General features: G+C 44.6%; 1 protein-coding gene across 20 annotated transcripts in view; it reads left to right on the forward strand.

Moving 5' to 3' along the window:
- The window catches only part of NTRK3 (neurotrophic receptor tyrosine kinase 3), a 383,256-nt gene that overhangs the window by 273,094 nt on the left and 90,145 nt on the right, over nucleotides 1–20,017 (forward strand). For 3 of the 20 annotated variants that reach the window (XM_021083229.2, XM_085010587.1, XM_085010585.1), the window contains exons 14-15: nucleotides 12,845–12,979; nucleotides 14,362–14,767. In XM_021083229.2, coding sequence (XP_020938888.1) covers nucleotides 12,845–12,979; nucleotides 14,362–14,480 — 254 coding nt within the window. In that variant the 3' untranslated portion in view covers nucleotides 14,481–14,767. 20 annotated transcript variants of the gene reach the window in all.

Genomic DNA, 20,017 nt, shown 5'->3' on the forward strand with positions numbered 1-20,017 from the left:
CAATATAGCAGAGGGTTCAGTGCATAAGAACTGGGATGAGAAAGCCTAGACTCAAGATGGCACTGCATGCCATTCCCAGGGAAACTTGGCACATGTTACTGAGCATCTTCACCCCCTTTCCCCCCTCATGCATAGACTAGGGACCATAATAGTTCTCCCCTCATAGGGATGCTGTGACGGTTAAATGAGGAATGACCAGTACTTTGTATAATTGCCTGAGTATATCTAAATGGTTATAGATATATTTGTTGTTAGGTTTTTTAAAAAAACAATCTCACTGAGAAATGAAAAAATAGATCCATGAATAGATTCACTGTAGTATGTATATTTAAAACTGCTCCAGATAACAGAAGAAGTATCACATAGAAAATCACAATTAACTGCCAAATGATTTATACAGATAGTGAGATTTGAGCTGTTATTGAAGAATTGCTGGGAATTGGATGGGGTAAATAAGTTAGGAGATGAACATTTAGGACAGCAGAATACCACGGAAGTGGAAACATAAGCTTAAAACTGTAGGGTATGGTCAGCTTAGAGCTTACCTGAACCAGAGATTGTGAGTAGGGGAGGAGTGGGTGACAAGGCTAGAATATTTGGCTGGAAGCAGGGAGTGGCAAGACCAGGGGGGCAGCCTAACTCATTTGGAATTCATGCAAAGGCATTTTAAATCAGTGCTGGCTCCTGAACAGGGTGGTGGATTGCTGAATGTGATGTTTTAATGATAATAATTTGACAATCATGTGTCAGATAGATTAACCTAGGGACTAGAATCAGAGGAATATATTATGAAGCCCCAAAACAGTGGCCTTAAAATTGAGGTGAGAGTTGAGGAAGCCTAAACCAATACTTAAAAAAAAAATTCATCACAGGTGACTTATTTTATTTTTGAGTTCTCCTTTTATGATTTTTGGATTTTTTAAAATTCTATTGTAGTATAGTTGACTTACAGCATTGTGTTAGTTTCAGGTATACAGTAAAGTGAATCATATACATATGTCTATTCTTTTTCAGATTTTTTTCCCATATAGGTTATTGCAGAATATTGAGTAGATTTCCCTGTTCTATACAGTAGGTACTTGTTAGTTATCTATTTTATATATAGTAGTCTGTGTATGTTAATCCCAAACCTCTAATTCATTCCTTGCCCCTAAGTTTCCCCTTTGGTAACCATAAGGTTGATTTTGATATCTGAATCTGTTTCTGTTTTGTAAATAAGTTATTTTATATTATTTTTATTCGATCCCGCATATAAGTGATATCATATGATATTTTTCTTTCTCTGTCTGACTTACTTCACTTAGTATGGTAATCTCTAAGTCCATCCATGTTGCTACAAATGGCATCATTTCATTATTTTTATGGCTGAGTAATATTCCATTGTATATGTACCACATCTTCTTTATCCATTAATCTGTCTATGGACATATGTTGCTTCCGTGGCTTGGCTATTGTAAATTGTGTATCAATGAAATTTGTGTTTCAAAGAAAAAATGTATCTTTTTAAATTATGGTTTTCTCCAAATATATGCCCAGGAGTGGGATTTCTGGATCCTATGGTAGTTCTATATTTAGTTTAAGGAAACTCCATACTGTTCTCCACAGTGGTTGCACCAGTTTACATTCCCATCAGCAGTGTAGGAGGGTTCCCTTTTCTCCACACCATCTCCAGCATTTATTGTTTGTGGACTTTATGATGATGGCCATTCTGACTGGTGTAAGATGATACCACATTGTAGTTTTGATTTAATCATCTAATGTGTTTCATATGCTGGGCTCTGACCTGATTCTTTTTTGATTAAATAACAATAGCACCTGTGAAATAGATAATGATATTTCCCATTTACAAAAGGGGAAATCAAGGCTCTGAGCATTCAAGTAATTTACTTAAAGTTTTAAGTAAATGTAGGTAGTAGAACAGGAATTTGATAGCCAAAAGTCTCTCTCCAGATCTTTCCTCTATGCTTTGCTAATGTGAGGAATCTAGGAAAAGGATATGTACGAGAGATACTGCAAACAAGTATTGAAACTTGATGTTTGAATAGATATGGAAATTAGGAAGACATTGACAAGAAATGAGGATGACTTCAATAGTTTGTGCCTGAGTAATTATAAGGGTGGTAGTGATTTTAAAGATGTGGACTGAAAATTGTTTGGGATGGGGATTATAGACATGTTGGGTTTGTGGTTGTGATGCACAATAATGGAAATGCCAAGTAGCCAGTTGGAACTGTGAGAATGAGACCTAGAAGACAGTTTGTGGCTAGAGTTAAAGGGCTAGAGGTCATACCCTTGGATGTGGATATAAATGAGTGTTCAAGGACATGAAGAGAAAGAGGAGAAGAGGGTTAGAGCTGCATTCCTACACCTTAATCACCTGAGGATTTTTTTAAAACATAGATTTTGATCCACTAGGTTTGGGGTAAGATCTTGAGAATCCTCATTTCTAGCAAGCTCCCAGGTGATGCTATTATTGCTGGCCTGAGAGCCACACTTTGAGTAGTCAGGGGTGGAAGGACTGATCCTTGAGAAACCACCATAGAGTACAGGTGGAGGAAAAGAAGCCAAGTAGGGAAGAGGAGTAGGGAGTTCCTGTTGTGGCTCAGTGGTAACGAATCCGACTATTATCCATGAGGATGCAGGTTCAATCCCTGCCTGCTCAGTGGGTTAAGGATCTGGCATTGTCGTGAGATGTGGTGTGAATCACAGACATGGCTCAGATCTGGCATGGCTGTAGCTGTGGTGTAGGCCAGCAGCTGCAGCTCCAATCAGACCCCTAGCCTGGGAACTTCTGTATGCCCTGAGTGTGGCCCTTAAAAAAAGGAGTTTCCATCATGGCTCAAAATGGTTAAAAAATCTGACTAGTATCCATGAGGACACAGGCTTGATCCCTGGCCTTGCTCAGTGGGTTAAGGATCCCGTGTTGCTGTGGCTATGACATAAGCCATCAGCTACAGATCTGATTTGACCCCTAGCCTGGGAACCTCTACATGCCAAGGATGAGGCCCTAAAAAGACAAAAACAAAAAAACAAAAAAGAAAGAAACAAAGAAGGAAATAAAGAAAGAGTAGAAGGTAGAAATATGACACAGTATTGTAAGTGCCATGGGGGATGTTCAATGGTCAAGGTGAAGGGGAATGAAGGACAATCGAGTCATGGAGTAGCCACTGGTAACCTTCAAGAGATCAGTTTATGTAGAGGGACTAGAAGTTGGATTATGGGACTTTAAACATTAATGACCTGTAAGATAGTGGAGGTTATATTTGGAAATGAATCATGAAAAATGTTTGTACCCAAAGGAACTAAGGAAACGGGATGATAGTAAATGGTTTGTAAAGTGGAAAACATTGCTCCATCATTTACTAGTTGAGAAAGTGGAAATGTGGGTACACAGTGGCTTGATACATGAGCACATTCCAAAAGATAAAGATGGCCATATGTAGATTTCTGCAGAACAGAATTTATGGAAGATGCTGGAGAGAAAGGAAATAATTGAAGAAGGAAGTTGCAGATAGGATTGAAGGCACTGTTAAAGAAAAAAAGGAAATATATTTTTCTCTAATATAGAAAGAAAAGTAATCAGGCTGTGGTCAAGATGTTGCAGTGAATTCATACTTTAGTGCACTTTCTCTGCTCCAAACACATAGCAATGACAGAAAAATATAAGAACACATAGCTGGGCCTAAAAACATGATAAATAACCTGATGGATCAGAAATGGTACAGAAACAAAAGGTTGAGAGAGCAGAGCTACATTCATTCTCAAGCTGAGCTCCAAGTCTGGAGGCAAAAAATAAGGACAGGAATTTAGCTCTAGAGGATCCCGTACAGCTATATATGTACTCTGCATTGTCAGGGGATCAGGGATAGAAAAGAGTCTGAAAAAATAGTGTCGCCAATACCTACCTGAGAGTACAATGAGCAGGAATCTAGCCTAAAGAAGTAGGGGAGAGAGATAAAGATGCAACCGCTGAGGTGATGGACTGACTTAAGGCACTCAGCTAGCTGAAGACTATTCTGCTCTATCCCATTGCAAATCAGTATGAAAGGGAGAAACTATTCAACATGAGGAAAAATAAAGTTATATTATTACCTCATATCAGTCACAAAAAAGTTATAAATTCTTGTTTAAATTTAAAAGTAGAACTTTTATTTTTAAGCAAGCTTTTTATTTTCAAATAATATTACCCTTTATGGACCCCCAAGCCCTCATTATAGAATGGGTTTGGAATTGAATTTCTAAGAGCCTTGGTGGAGGCAGCAATAACAACCACAACACCAAAAACATTAAACAGTGCTGACTGAGCACAAAAGGAAAAGGAGAGAAAAAAATCCTTCCTATTCAAAATAAACTGCAATCCAAAATTATGAGCCATGTGGGGGGGGGGGGAGAAGCAAACAACAGCTATCAATAAGGCTATTTATTAGCCTGACTTTTACTCAGCAATGTTCTGAGATTCTACCCAATGCAATAAGACAAGAAAAGAAATATAAGAATTGTGGAATGACTTATGACTATCTTTTTGTGATGATATGATCATCCCATGTACAATATCAAAAGGTATTTAAAAAGCTAGAACGAATTAGAGAATTCAGCAAAATTACTAATATGAGATCAATAAACACAAATCAGTATATTTCCTAAATGCCATTAGAAGATTTAGTAGAAAACAAATCATATTTATAGTGGCAAAAATGAAACCAAAAAAAGGCAAAAATATAAATTCTATAAAGGATATATGGTATCTTCTGGAAAATATAAGACAGCATTAAGAGTATAAAATAAAAATCACTCTATCTTGTTCTTAAAGAGGGAAGAGCCAATTATAATAACATGTTGTTCCTCCCCCAAGCCTGTAAATTAAAAACACTCCTAAGAAAAATCCCAGCAGGGTTTTTAAAGGCACTTGCTTGATAAGCTTATTCTATAATTTATATAAAAGAATGAAATACAAAGAATAACTAAGATTTTTTTTTTTAAAGAAGATAAATGTTGGAGAGTTTTGCTCTTATAGACAGAAAGAGTAATCAAGACATGGGAGACAAATAGGCTAAAGTATAATATTTTTCTTAGCACTCAGAAAACATACATGGCATATATAGATAGACAAACAGATAGATGTGTGTGGGTATTTTGGATATGCCATTGGAAATCAATATGAAAGGAAAAACTTATTCAATAAAAACCACGTGAGGGAAAATATATTTATTTAACACCAAGCATACAACAAGTTATAAATTCTGGGTGAAATTTAAAAGTAGAAATTTTTGCTTTAGATAAGGTTTTTATTTTAAAATACTTTTAGATATACAGAAAAGTTGCAGCCAGAATGCAGTTTATACCTCTCACCCAGTTTTCTCTATTGTAATCATCCTAAATCACCATGATTTACATTTATCACAACTAAGAAACCAACTTTGGCATGTTTCTCTTAACTAAATTTGATACTTCATTCTGATTTCACCAGTTTTTCCTCAAATATCCTTTTTTCCATTTCAGAATTGCACCCAGAACACTACATTACATTTAGTTATAATGTTTCTTTAGCCTCATCTGATCTGTAACAGTTTCTCAGACTTTCCTTGTCCTTGATTACCTTGACAGCTCTGGGGAGCAGTGGTCAGATTTTCTGCAGAATGTCTTTCAGTTTAGGCTTGTTAGTTGGGGGTGTGAGTTTGGGGAGGAAGTCCACAGAGGTGAGTGCCATCTTCATCACGTCACATCAAGTCTGTGCTTATGACATGGTGTCACTGAATGTGCTAGCCCTGATCACCTGGCTGAGGCAGTGTTGGCCAGGATTCTTCACTACAAAGTTCCCTTACCATACTCTTGGGAAGTAAGCTCAAAACAGCACACTCCCAGGGTGGGGAGTTAAGCTCCGTTTCCTTAAGTGAGGAGTCTCTGTATAAATTATTTGGAACTCTTCTCTTCTCTGGATTGTTAAATGTAGTACTTTTAGAGGAAAGGAGTATATTTTTTGGCTTTGAGGAGGAAAAAAATCTCAAGATACAGACTATAAATAACATAAAGAGGAAGATTAATGCATTTGACTACATTAATTTTAAAAAAACTATATGAGATACCATATATAAAGTGAAAAGATAAACCATAGACTGAGAGAATATAATTCCAACACATATACCCAGCAAAGAATTTGCATGTGCAATAAATAACAAACTCCCACAAAATAAACAGACCAGCTCTGTGTATATATGTGTGTGTGTGGGTAGACACACATATGTAATCTGTATAATTATAACATGTATACATTATATACAATATATACATTATTTGTGTGTGGCATGCATATGTACATATTATATATTATTATATATGTAATATAACCCATACATACCCACGTAATACATATAATACACACACATACATAGACACACATTCAATGACAAAAGTATAGGAAGAGACAGTTCACAGAAAACAGGAAACTCCAATGGAGCTGATGTGGACCTCAGCAGTAATCAGGGAAATGAAACTTAAAGCTAAAAGAAAATAATATCTATCACGTAATAGATGTCAGAAATGGAGATATGATTAAGAAGTTCACCTACTTAATGATCATAGGAATGTGAGTTGGTACCATCACTTTGGGAAAACATTTAGCAATAAAATGAAAGATTTCTATACATTTAGTTATAGGGATATTCTCTAAAGCCATTCTTTTCAAACACTTTTTGTGCATGGAACGCACTGGAAGAGCTGTTCAAATGAAGACATTGATGCACTGGAGCCTGAGAGTCTCCATTGCCATCAGATTCCCTGTTGATGCTAATGTTGGTCCATGGTCGCCCTTTGGGTAAGAAGCTTCTAGAGTAGAATTCAGCAAACTGTGGCCCATGGGCCAAGGGCCAAATCTGGTTCCTATCTGTTTTTATCAATGAAGTTCTATTGGAACACATTTGTTTCTGTGTTGTCCCTGGCTGCTTTCAGACTACAATAGCCAATTTTAGTAGCAGCAACAGAGACTGCATGATTGCTATAAAGCCTTAAATACTATTTATTATCTGGCCCTTTGCAGGAAAAGTTGCCAACTGCTGTTCTAGAGAAACTAGACTGTGTAATGATATTTATTGCAACTTTTTTTCCCCCAGAATAATGACAAAATGGAAATAAGTGTCAGTTGGTAGAACAGGCAGGTAGTTTGTAGTATATTCACATGGTGGACTGCATCCATTAAAATTAATGAATGAGGGGAGTTCCCATTGTGGCTCGACAGGTTAAGAATCCGACATAGTGTCCATGAAGATGCGGGTTCAATCCCTGACCTCACTCAGTGGGCTAAGGACCTGGCATTTCTGCAAGCTTCAGTGTAGGTCACAGATGCAGCTTGAATCTGATGCTGTCAAGGCTGTGGCATAGGCCTGAGCTGTATTTCCAAATTGACTAGTCTAGAACTTCCAAATTCTACAAATGTGGCTGTAAAAAAAAAATAAAATCAATGAATGGGAACTACATGTCTCAATGTGGATGAATCTAGGAAACATTCCCAGTTTTAAACTTTAAATTTGGCCAAAAAAAAATACTGTAATTCTCTTACAGATATATACCTATGCAACCAAATTAGTAAAAGATGCCTGGAAATGATACTAATCTAGTTCAGGGAAGTGGTGAGGAATTAGCTTAGGAACAGCATCATGGACGGACTCACATAGGTTCACAACCATCTGTGTCAGATGTTACTGCTCTCAAAAATTTGGAAAGGCATCACAACATAATGAATTGTTATTACTGGGTTGCTGGTGCCCAGTTTTGATCATCTCTACATATTTCAAACATTTGAGAAAAATAAAAGGAATCAAAAAGGGAAAAATTATGCTGGATATGAAAAACAAGTATTTTTCCTACTGTACAGCACAGGGAACTATATCCACTCTCTTGGGATAGACCATGATGGAAGATAATATAAGAAAGGGAATGTATATATATGTATGACTAGGTCATTTGGCTGTACAGCAGAAATTGGTGTAATACTGTAAATCAACTGTACTCTAATTAAAAAAAAATATTTTGAAGTGCAGGGAGAGAGGTGAAGATAGATGAAGTTTACTCATACCTGAGGCCCTCTTTCTTAATTAAGAAGAGGACATGTCCCAGGATTACAGATATCCCTTCCCTAGTTTGTTTTGAGAATGGTAAAGAATTTTGGCCAAGTGGCTAATTCTCCTCCATGGCTGATGAAGTGTTTTGATGCTAAGAGGTCACTTCATCCCTGTCCTGAAGGTGGAAGAGATTTCCCTTTGAGCTGACATCAGTTTACTGCTTCGACAATAGTAATGCCAAGGGCAAGCCCCCAGGCACACCCTCCTTTTGCTGCAGGCCTTGCCTTATTCTTCAGGGAAGAGTCAGAGAGGCTTCATGATTCCTGCAGGGAAGGGCCTTTGCTTTTGTCTGAGATCTCAGTGTTCTGTGCCCTTTGATCTCACCCAGGGAGAATGCCCTCCCACTGTGACTTCCCCTGGCATGGTTCCCTGAGCTGTTCCCTGAGCTAGCTCACACTTGGGTTACATTCAGCCACAGACCCCTCCCTCAGAGCATCTGCACACAGCTGGAACCAGACATTGCACGTGGGCCAGGACCGGTCTCGTCATTGATTTTCCCAGCAGTATCAAGGCGACTTTGCAGGAAGAGGTGCTGCATACTGAAGCAGGGGGTCTCAGCTCTACACTCTCAGCCACGAAACGTGCAAGAGGGACGTTTCAGTTCCAAGTACATTTCAATATCCTATAGCAGCCTTTGTAGCGTTTTTGTTGTTGCAGGGGTATGGGAATACTTTGGGTCAAACTCCATGGAATTTAACAGCTGTATTTAAAACAGCCTGCTAGCTAGTGCTTGATAACCTTGGTCAAGAACCTCATACGTGTCAAGGAAAGTAGAAGCATGATCGGCTGATGAAACAAATGACATCTTCTCCCCCAAGAGTAGCATAAGTGGTCTCTGGCATATTTTCTTATTGGGAATCTTATTTCTGAACGCAAAGTCCTCTTACCCATATAGTTCAACTCCTGAGCTGTCTCCTCTTTCACAAATAGCTTTTCCCTCTGGTGGAGCTTTCCAGCCACTATTCCCAGAGGGAGCCTAAGTTTGGTCATTATGGGGACAGTAAGCCTCGCTGAGATGGCATTCCATGGTCTTTAACACACAGCCTCTAACCTTGGGCTGGCTTTATGTTTATTGTGAAATTTTAAACTCAAATGCTAAGACAGACCATGAAGTTATTGTAAACAAGTGAAGGGAGCAGGTGGAGGATAATAAAGAGTGGCGGGGCACATGGCAAATTGGAGAACACATGCCCTTTTTATATAAAGTGGCCACCACTTTGCTCTAGCTGGTTATCATTGTGCAGGAATGCTGACCCAGAATTGACAGAACTCTCAGATTTTCAAGAGAAGCTAGAAATAGGGATATTGTAAATGTGAAGTTTTCCAACTTTTAGATGTTGGCAACTCGGTCAATTTTTTTTTTTAATTGTGCTGGAAAAAAAGCCACAGATGGCCCATAGGTTAGGTTTGCAACCTCAGAATAACAGAGGAAATGATCTGAGAGTTTTAAGCAAGCTAGTTGGTGGTCAACAAGTCTAAGCATTAGGGTCTCACCCACATGGGTCAGTGCCACCAGCTTATTAGTGACTCTGATGGCAGGGGAAGAAAGAACTTAGATTGGAAAAAGCAGTAGTCACATCAGAAAGCAAAGTTACAGAACAAGGTAAACCATGATAACATCCTGGGCACACTAAGACTCTTTGATAACCATCTTCTCATGACCTTAGAGAGGCAACAAACTAAGAAAGTGACATTCATGAGGGACATTTTCTTGGCCATAATGTGCCCTTTTCTACCACTTCTTGTTCACTTAGTGGCCCAGACGGAGGGTGCTGGGGAGAGAGAATTCTTCTGGGCACCATGTTGGCTTGCCAGGAGGATTCTCAGACCTTCCACAATCTTGCTGTAGGTGTGACTATGTTCTGCATCATTGCCCTTCTATCCCAGCCCATTATGATCTCTCTTCCATCAGGTTTACTTTTCATCCTGTCTAAGCTGAATTTCTAGAAGTAATATCAAAATGAAGGGGCCAATATCCAGAAGTAATATCAAAATGAAGGGGAGTCCTTACTTGGAAGGTCCCAATACAAGCAAAGTGTTACTGTAAGAGTGTAAGTGTGGCAGGCTAAGGAGTGCAGAAAATAAGGCAGCCTGGGAAAGGGCTAGACTGGGCATCTGTTGCAAGAGAGCAGTGGCAGGGCATGGGGGAGGGTTGGCTCCCTGGCCAGGGAAGCCGTTAGTGAGGAAAGAAGACTCTAGCTCTGTAGCCGAGCCTTGCAGAAGGAGCCTTGCCGGATGGAGAGCCCTGCGTCCCCTAGAGAATGTCCCATCACTGCTGCTCTGATCTCCATGTCTGCCTCCTTTCCCTGTATATTGATTTCCAACAAATGGGAGCCATTCAGCAAGGTAGTTAATGATAAGCACTTTAAGGTTATGAAGAACTTGATTCAATGTCCAATATCAGACTCTGCCACAGAGTGAACTTGGGTTTTCTTTTTTTAATATATCACTGAGCCTTTGTTTTCCCACATGTCAAGTGGAGTTAGTAATACCAACTTTTAAAAGATATTGGAAACAGTGGATGAACTGTAAACAGTGCCTAGACCACCGCTAACTTAGAAAGATCATCAGAGTTCAGGGTGAACAGGGATGTATCTGATGGTAGGACCATTACGGCCTTTGCTTGAGGTTCCCTTCTTTAACCTCTGCCTGCCCACTACATGCTTCAAGACATTGCACGTCCTCTCACCTCTTTAGGAATGGCTGTGTGGCTGATGGGGGTGGGGTGCAGTGCAGGCCCCCCCGACCCCGACATCTATCCTACGGAGCCCTCCTGTTCTCACTCTCTCTCTGGACAAGCGTCTGCATTGCTGTGCGCTTCCGGTTCCCTGTGGTTACACCACTGGCGACATCAGTGCCAGCACTCCTGTGTATTTCAACTCCTCTTAAGAGCCAAGTGCCTTTCTCACAGCCAGTGCTATGGAAGTGCTACCCGTTCCTGTGATGTAGCAACTTTAAGATGATGAACAAATACATTTGAAGAGGAGACAGGCACTAATCCCATAGAGCTCAATTTGGTAGTGGGCCTTTTATCAAGGCCATGACCTCAACCACTTTAATGGAGTTTGGTAATAAAGTTACCACACCGGGTAACAAAAGGAAGAAGCAGGGGCAGAAAGGGAGCCCTTGAGAATCCAAAGTCGGATGAAGAGCATGTAGGCAGACGATGCAAGAAGTCCTTCCAGGAAGGTACTGGGAAGCTGGTAGCTGTAGATTCCCAAGGCCAGGCTGGGGCGAAACTCTGGTGAGGACGAGACGATGAGGCTCCATGAGACTGTCAGAAAAACAGAGAGGCTTAAATGTCTTTTGAGCTGCACAGCCATGGAGGCTATCCCTGCTCTTGCTACAGTGAATACTGAAGAACTGGCCCTTGAAGATTGAGCCTGCTTTGGGCCCAGTGGAATTGGCTCCGGAATCTTCCATCCAATTATCTGGGTGCTTAGCACCCCCTTCGCCCTAGCCTCTTCCTTCATGCTTCCCTCCCTTCCCCACATGAGTCCAGAGTCTCTGGCTCGCCTCTCAGGAAACCTATACCTAGGCAGTCCCTGAAGCCCGGGCTCTGTTCTGAATTACAGAGGGCCTATGAGTAACTCTGTGCTGGATGATTTTGGGGAAAGCTGTTGACAGATGGAGGAAAAGGTTAGACGTGGGGGGCCATGGGCCACTGGTGGGTGAGGCTTTCCTCAGAGGTGCATTTGTCCCCCTTGGGCCTCCCCTCCACCCATCTGTCCCTTTCTCAGTCAGTGTCCAAGGTGGTCCTGATCGCCCCTGCTCCCCTCTTCCCAGCAGATGCCTTTTCCTTCCTGCTCTGGGTTGTTCTGAGGAAGAGGGGGAGGAAAGGAGGATTTTGGAGCCGTGCCTCTTATGCTATCAGGCTTCAGCATTTAGAATCTTGGAAAGGCTCCACCTGGGAGAGAGTTCCAGAGAAAACAAACTTCAGATCCTGGCTCATATGGGAAAAGGCTCATGTTCACGGAGGCAGCTTCAGGGACCTTGGCAGAGGCTTAGGCAGCCTTGGCCTCTGCCTTGAATAGATCCGACGCAGAGCTTTCCAGGGCCCACGATGCCGCATAGCCTCCAGAAGAGATTTCACTCTCAAGTCATAAAGATTCCTCTTTCATAGGAGTTAGAGTCCTTGTGTCTCCAGGGAACCAGCAGCTTTTGTTGTCCTGACAAATCTTTATGCCCTGAGGCAAGACAGATTTTCAGGGGACAAACACCCCCTCTCATTCCCTCTTCATCCCCCCTTGTCAAGCTGTTTCTCCCTTGGAGAGTAGCTGAGTGTCTCCTATGGAAGCAGAGGAGCCCCAAAGAGGGTCCTGAGACCTGTAAGATCATCACCCATGTCATAGGAATCATCCTTCCAACCCCAGAAATGGCATCCACTAAAGCAGTGATGGGCACAGTGATGGGCACATTTCAGGGCCCTCCTCATCCAAGAAGAGGAATAGGGGATATGCGTAGCAGGGCCAGGTTGGACAGAGTTCATGGTCATTCCCCTGTGCAGTTCTTTAATGGCACTGCATGGTACTCAGATGATCCTATATCTAAATATTATGCCTAAAATAAAGCAGGCACCCCTATAGGTAAAGTAGTGTGAGTCTGGGAGCTGGGAGGACCTGAATTTATGGGTCTGGCCTTGTGCACTTAAGAAAAATGCTTCCCCATGTCTTTGCACTTGGGGGCTCAATACTGACCATTAACTCCCCCATGTCTGCCTCTTCTGCCAGGGGTCTTTTCAAACATAGACAATCATGGGATATTAAACTTGAAGGACAATAGAGATCATCTAGTCCCATCAACTCACTATATATATGAGGAACCTGAGGTCCAGAGTGGGGAAGTGTCTTACCCAAGGTCACATGGTGAGTTATCTCCTTTGACATCTTTGTACACAGGACAGACCCCCGCCCCTCACCAATTTTGATTCCTAAGATCTTAAGACCTCATCATATCTCCATGTGTCCCTGAGGGCTGGGGCTGGGGGGTGGCCAGGTGCCCAGTGTGGGGCTGGAATTAAAGTCCCTTAGGTTAGAGGAGTCTTCTAGGAGAGGGTCCTTCACAGGACCTGGGTGAGGGATGTGGGAGAAGTAAGAGGGGGACCATGGCCTGGAAAGAAACAGCAGTGTCACAGGTATCATAGAACTTCTATGCAGACTGTCCAGACTAATGGCCTGCCCTCCACCTCAGACCCAAGTGAGCCTTTGCCCAAGGTTAGCCCAGTGGAGCTCTCACAGAAACCAAGCCTCCCTCTGACCATGACCTCATAGGCAAGGAACGCTTCCCTCTTACTCCACAGCTCTGATCCCTCTCCCTACAGACAGAGGGTTCCCAATACCCAAGATAACTCAACTCTGTTTTGAGCCTAGTATGGCCTAAGAATGAGGAGGGGTGTGTCTCAGTGCAACCAACTCAACCTCTCCTGTAATGTCCTCAGCATCCAGCTGCCCATTATCACGTCCACACACCTGCACACGGCTTTCATGAGAAGATAGGCCTACTTCTCTCTGGCCTGCAGCATGCACTCGTAAACAGACCCACGCTCATCACCGACGTGGCTTTATAGACTTTATTTTTATCTGGGGTTGATTGAAGCACCTCCTTCTGGAGATGTGATCGGGGACACTCACAGCTCTGGAGCCCAGCCATTCATTTCACTGACTTAGTGAACTAGGGAAAAGTCAGTGAGCAGGTTTCTGGCTCTGGAAGCACTGTGCCCTCACCTGCCAAGCTGGTGTGGTCGGAGGTGGTCCACTCTATCCCAGCTCTTAGGATTAGAAATGACCCCCTAGCGTCCCCAAGGAATTCGAGGTCTGGCAATCATGACCCTAGCAATCATGCCCTGCTGTTCCCCCACCTTCCTCGCAAGCTCAAGCTCATCATCAGGACCTCCTCCTCCTTAGATGAGGCTGCACTTCCTCTTCCAGGACAACCCAAGGCCAAGTCCCCAAGTGTTTTGCTCGCTCCCCACCCTCGGTTCAGTGGAGGCTGCAGCAAAAGTGGAGTGTTTCCAGGTTCTCCGACCACCCGTGCTTGGTTTTAAGTTAATCCCCTCCCCATCTCCTTCCCTTTTGCTAAGCATTCATTTGGCGTTCCCAATATATCCGTGTCTCCAGTCCACCCCTCCCTTTCCAGCTCCCTTTCTGCTTCCCCTTCTAGTTTTGATCTTCTTTGGGGGTTTTGGTTTTTACTTTATTTTGCTTTTTTCTGTTTTTCTGTTTTTTGTTTTTGTTTTTGTTTTTTATAGGTTTCAGAGAAATTATGTTGAATCCAATAAGCCTTCCTGGACATTCCAAGCCTCTTAACCATGGCATCTATGTTGAGGATGTCAATGTTTATTTCAGCAAAGGACGTCATGGCTTTTAAAAACTCCTTTTAAGCCTCCCTGTTTTGATGTCACCTTGGTAGGCTGGGCCCTCTGAGAGGTTGGAAGCTCTAGGCATTGTTCTGTCTGGATCCAGGGATGCTAAGTAGAAACCACATGAGCCACCGGAGCCCCCGCACCCTTTAACCACCAAGACGGGGTGTTTTTTCCCCCATCCACCACTGGCAGGGTTGCCCTTTCCTTCCAATCATCACTGTGCTCCTTTTTTTCCGGCCTCCAAGGCAACTCCTGCCATCATCTTTAGAGCCAATAAAGAGAATTAAAAACCTGTGCGCCAGGAACCATCTTTTAAACATCCTAGCCATTCTCTTGCTTTCCAAAAACAACCCAACCACCACGAGAAAGCCTGATGAAGTCCAGCTGTGCTCCGGCCTCCCTTTCCCTGCTCGGAAGTGTGGGGTCTCCCCGGCCCCCCCAGGACACCGGGCTGTCCACTTAGGGACCTCGTCGTCCTGCAGCCTCCCGTGGGGAAGAACATCTAAGCAGAGGTGGAGACGGCGCGGTGACAGGAGGGGGAGCCGGGCCCAAGTCCTGGCACCAGATTAGGTCTCAGAGGAAAGAATGGAAACCAATCCGTTTCTATAAATATATATATATAATTATTATTATTATTATTATTTTTGGTGGAGAAAGCCGTACCTTTTTTTGGACACACTTCCCCCTTGCTTCCTCTCCTGTCTGGAACTGCTCACAGTGAGTGTGACATTAGGAAGCCCCGTGGAGAGGAGGACCTCTCTAGGGCTCCTTGACCCCTAGACCCGCAGCTTCGACACGCTTTGGCTGCAGGAGGTCTTGCCTGTGGACTGGCCTTCCTACTGGGACCACAAGGGACCGAGGGAATCAGGGACCGAGGCCCTTCCTGCTGGTCCACGTTCCCGGGAGTGGCTCTCTTCCCCCACTTTTACTTACTCTTGACTCTGAGAACTTTCGGAACCCAATGGAATCAGCATTTCAAGGCCAAGAGGAACTGAAGGGGAAGAGAAGTAACAGTTGGTTCCTCCAGCCCCTCTCATGGCACCTGTGGAAGTGTCTTCCTGTTCTCTGGTCAAGATCTGTGTTTACTTTGCTTGCTTTGACCTCTGCCTTACTCCATGGCCACCCCTTCCCACAGAGGGCGTGGTTTCCCCCATCTTCCACTCCATCCATGGATAGAGAGACGGGGGTGCCCCTTCCTGCCTCAGTAGGAAAGAGACAGTGTAGGCCTGAACCGCTCCCAGATTTGCTGCCATATGGCTGAGGCGCCTTGGCCCAGTCCCCCCACCCACCCGACATCCCTCTGTCACAGGGGTTCAGCACAGGCGCCCCCCTGGAGGGTGGAGCCCGGAGCAGAGGACCACTCTTAGGACAAAATGGTGGTGGTCTGATCCCACTCACAAAGTTTTGGAGCGATGATGCGCGGTAATAGATGACAGATTCTCTCCCTTTGGCAACTCTACTTGGGGGCTAAAATTCCCATCTAGGATTTTACATCCTGAGTCCTGTGGATGGTGGGATTTCCAGCTTGTTTCTGCAGGCACCTCCACAGGGTTTAAGACCACAGAGCTTTCCAAGTTCATGCCCAGTACCTGGGGTGGCCTCCTGGGCACCTGCATGTCTGGAGTATTGCCGGAGATTCGGGTTCTCTCCAGGGCCTTGAGGTGTGTGTCTGTATAGCCTCCCAACCCCAGCTCCCCACTACCCCGTCACTTTGTCAGGCTGTTTTCCATCCTGTCCCACCAGCCCCCTGGGCCAAGGCCTCCTACCGAGTGTGGCTTTAAGGAGTAAGCTTGAGGATGATTTTTTTTTTTTAATTATTGTAAGTCATTACCTCATTTCCAGCCTCCCAGACTCCATCCATCTCAGCATCTTTTATTCTGCCATTTTCTTCACCTTGTGCTATGACAATGGGGCGTTGTGTTTCCACAGAGACTTATAGGAGTGTTCAGTGTATAGTTTCTTAATAAACACTTTATTTTCTAATGAAATGACTGGATCAGACCTCTTATTTGGCAATTTTTCAAAGATTATTAAAGATATATAGAAATTTCAGGCTACCCCTGTTTTGTTTTTTAATTCCTCCCCCCATCTTACTATGAATCTTTTAAAGACATTGCTTAGCCAAGTCCTGTTTGCAAAGGTGTTGCATTGATTGCTTTCACTGAGACCCCACCCACCCACCCCCAGAAACAGGTTGAGTCCATACAGCAGAGTGTTTCCCCATCTTACTGAGGAGGAATTAGAGGCACAGAAAGATTGAAGCGTTCTCACTCGGGGTCACACAGCACAAGAGGCAAAAGCAAGATTCAAACTTGACTCCTCCAGATACAACTCAGGCTACTGAGACCTTTGCTTCCTAAGTGGCCAAGGGATGTTTTGTTGTCTGAGCAGCCCAAGGCTAGGGATTCTGTCTTCAGAACTGATGTGTTGGGGAATCTGGTATAGGGGGCAGAGGGGCATTGAGGTGTCCTTCACCTTTGGTGCACCAGCAAGCCAGTGTGGTTTTCCCTCAGTAGGAGTGGTTTTGTGTCTCCTTGGATCTTGGGGAAGTGACCTTACCCAGAGGAAGATGGGGCTCTGGGCTTATAGGTCAACTTGCTGATCATCAGAGACACTCCCCCCCAACACAAACACACACATGCACACAGACACATACACAGACACATATACACACAGACACATATGCACTTAGATGGGCCAAACTCCCATGGCAGGTTTTGTGTAGGCTGCCAGGAGAGGAGAGGCAAAGAATCCTGGGGTCCTGCTGAAACTGAAATGCTTCAGTGGGCTGGGCATAGCTGTCTGCCCTTGGTTCTTGAGATGTGACACAGCTAGAAGGGTTGAAATGCCTTCTGTAACTTTCAATATCTCCCATTTAGAAGGAAGGAGTTCTGTATGTAGGAGACTTGGAGCAAGAGAGGAGGCTTTCCAGGGCTGGGGAAGACTTCCTGGGAGGATCTGGATGCTTTCCTGGGGCTCAGGCTTTAGGGGAGCTCTCTTACTTAGGAAATAAAGATGGGTGAGTAAAGTAAGATGGGTGAGCTGAGGGTGGAAGTCCAACAGGGGTTGATAAGCTGGTGGGTGTTTTTTTTTACTTAGCCTTATTCACTCAGTCTCTTATTTAAGTCTAGTTTGATTTGAGGCCCTCCCACCCTCACCTCACCCCAAATGGAAGCTCCTCTTCTATAGAGTGCCCTGGGCGGGGGGTCACCCCAGTTCTGTGTTCTGCTGTTCTCAGTGGTTCCAGGATCAGACTGGGGACTCCTCGGAGTTGAGACAGTTCTGGGGACCATCAATCTGCATGGATTCAAAGGAGAATTTCATTATTAACTTATTAGAGATCTTTACACTTTGTTTTCTTTGGATACATAAGAGCTTACCAATACATGGGAGAAAAGATGATGACTAGAAGTGGTCTCTGAGAGTTTGGGAAAGAAAAGCACCCATCTTTCAGAGGAAGGGCTAGCATCAGCCACATGGACAGAGAATTCTCCCAGTTAGTAGGAGGGAAGAGGAAAAGAAAGGGGTTTAGAGGTTTGGGGTGGGCAAGGAAGTGAGCGAGTTCTCATTTGGTGGCTTCCATTTTGCCTATAAAGTGTAATGCAAGGCCTTGTGCTACAAGTGACAACTTGTCAGAGCATCAAGGTCTGAAGCAGCGGAAGAACCCTTGGCAGGTGGCGGGAAAGAGTGATAAAATTGCCAGGAGGAATGGGGACCTGCTGAAACTGGAGAGCAATGTTTCATGTCCAAAATTCTGTTTCCCATGCTTTTCTGCTGGGCCCTGAAGTCCCCTGGCATCTATCCCAACATGAGAGGCTCCAGGACAGTCAGAACTGGCACAGAGGAAGGGTGGAGAGCCGAACTCAGTCCACTAAGGCTGCTGGCTTCGTGCAGGGTGCTCAGTGGACCAGCATGACCTGTAGCTCCCTGACCTTCTGGGGCTGGAATCTCACCCACGGGATTTGCTTTCTCAGACTTGAGCTCACAGTTTGGTCCTAGGGGATTTCATGGCAGAGATTTAAGTCATGAACCCAGTGTGCCTGCCACATGCTGTCTAGATTTTTATTCTGCAGGGAGCGATGGGGCAGGGGGGTCTGGTTCTGAACCCTGTTCTCAGAAGCTCGAAGGGTGGGGGACTCACTGTAGCCAGAAAATGCTGTAGGAAAGTGGTCAGCCCAGGGGCAGAGCCTTTCAGAGACGTGTTCTGGAGAGGAACTAAATCTTTCACTAGGCTTGTGTGGCCAGATCCTGGAACTGATTGCCAAGCTCCAAAGAATGGGCCTTCCTGGGGAGCATGAGTAAGAATCATTACGTTGAATGCAGGATGCACCTGTGCAGGGCAAGGTACATGTTACCCACGAGGAAGCCAAGGTGCAGAAAGAGTCAGAACTCACCAGGCCAGGTTTTCACAGCTGTGACTGGGAGAGCTGGGACTGGCATGGGGTCTCCTTGACCCCCAGGGCTTTTGGCTGCTCAGCTTCTGCTCTGGCAAAGCCGCAGTGCCCTTGGCTACCCAGATGAAACCTTTCAGGAATCTTTGGGGCTAGATGCTATCCTGAACTTCCTTCTAGAACCACTGGAACAGGGGATTTTGAAGGGCTCCCCAGAAATAAACATCTGCCATGTACTTTTCCCACCCATCTGGCACTTACTGCCCCTGGATGCCTGGGAGTGCAGTTGTTCTCAGATCTAAGATGATCATCTGGTTTTCAGTTGGCAAGATTCCTAGACAGACAGGGGTGGCATCTCTGGTGCTGAGGAGGGCTTGTTGGCTGAGACACACCTGCCCCTCAAGCTGGTAGGTAAGGCTGCCCAGGTACGGGCAGGTGGGAGCAGCTTCAGACAGGAAAGTGATGGAAGGGAGACCTTACTTGACCTCTCAGCCCTAGTTGAACTTCCTTCTGCCTGCCTCAGAGACCTCCTAGTGTGTGGAAGCTCAGCCCTGTGCTTCTTACACAGGGAAAGAACAGATGCCAAGCATGTTCACTGCGGAAGCTGAGAAGCTGGGTTCTGGGCTGCCCTGTCTCTTTTCATGTGGGGGTTCCTTTCTATAGCTAACCTCCCAGTGGCCACATCTTCCCCTCCACTTCCTGGACCACAGGTGTGACCTCAGCATAGGACTGGGCGGTGACACTTTCCTAAGCTCAGCCCAGCCCCTGCAGGTCATGCCTGGGCCCGAGCAGAGACCCACCTGCCTCAGATACAGGAGTGAGACATTAGGGAGGGTTTCATGCTGCGGAGGCAGCGCAGGCTCCGGCAGGTCAATGCAGGGTGACTTCACTGTGCAGTTCCTGGACTGTGCCAGGCGTGGATGAGGCAGAGAGCCTTTGCTCCCGCAGTGTTTACCAGCTGCCTCTGAGCCCCAGCTGCACTCCCAGGGGGCTGCCACATGAGTCTGAAAGGGAAGTGGGGGGATGAGGGTAGCAGTGAGGGAGGGACCGGGAGTCATGGCAGTGGAGGGACACCCAGGCAGCTGGGACAGTGGGGGCTTCAGTGGAACTGGTTTGCATGGGCATTTTCCAGGAGACCTGGGCTCCCCTCT

This window comes from Sus scrofa, chromosome 1, assembly GCF_054392235.1.
Source record: "Sus scrofa isolate SSC_HxYL_T2T_F1_AM1 chromosome 1, Sscrofa_HxYL_maternal_Yorkshire_Landrace_v2.0, whole genome shotgun sequence".
Taxonomy (NCBI): domain Eukaryota; kingdom Metazoa; phylum Chordata; class Mammalia; order Artiodactyla; family Suidae; genus Sus; species Sus scrofa.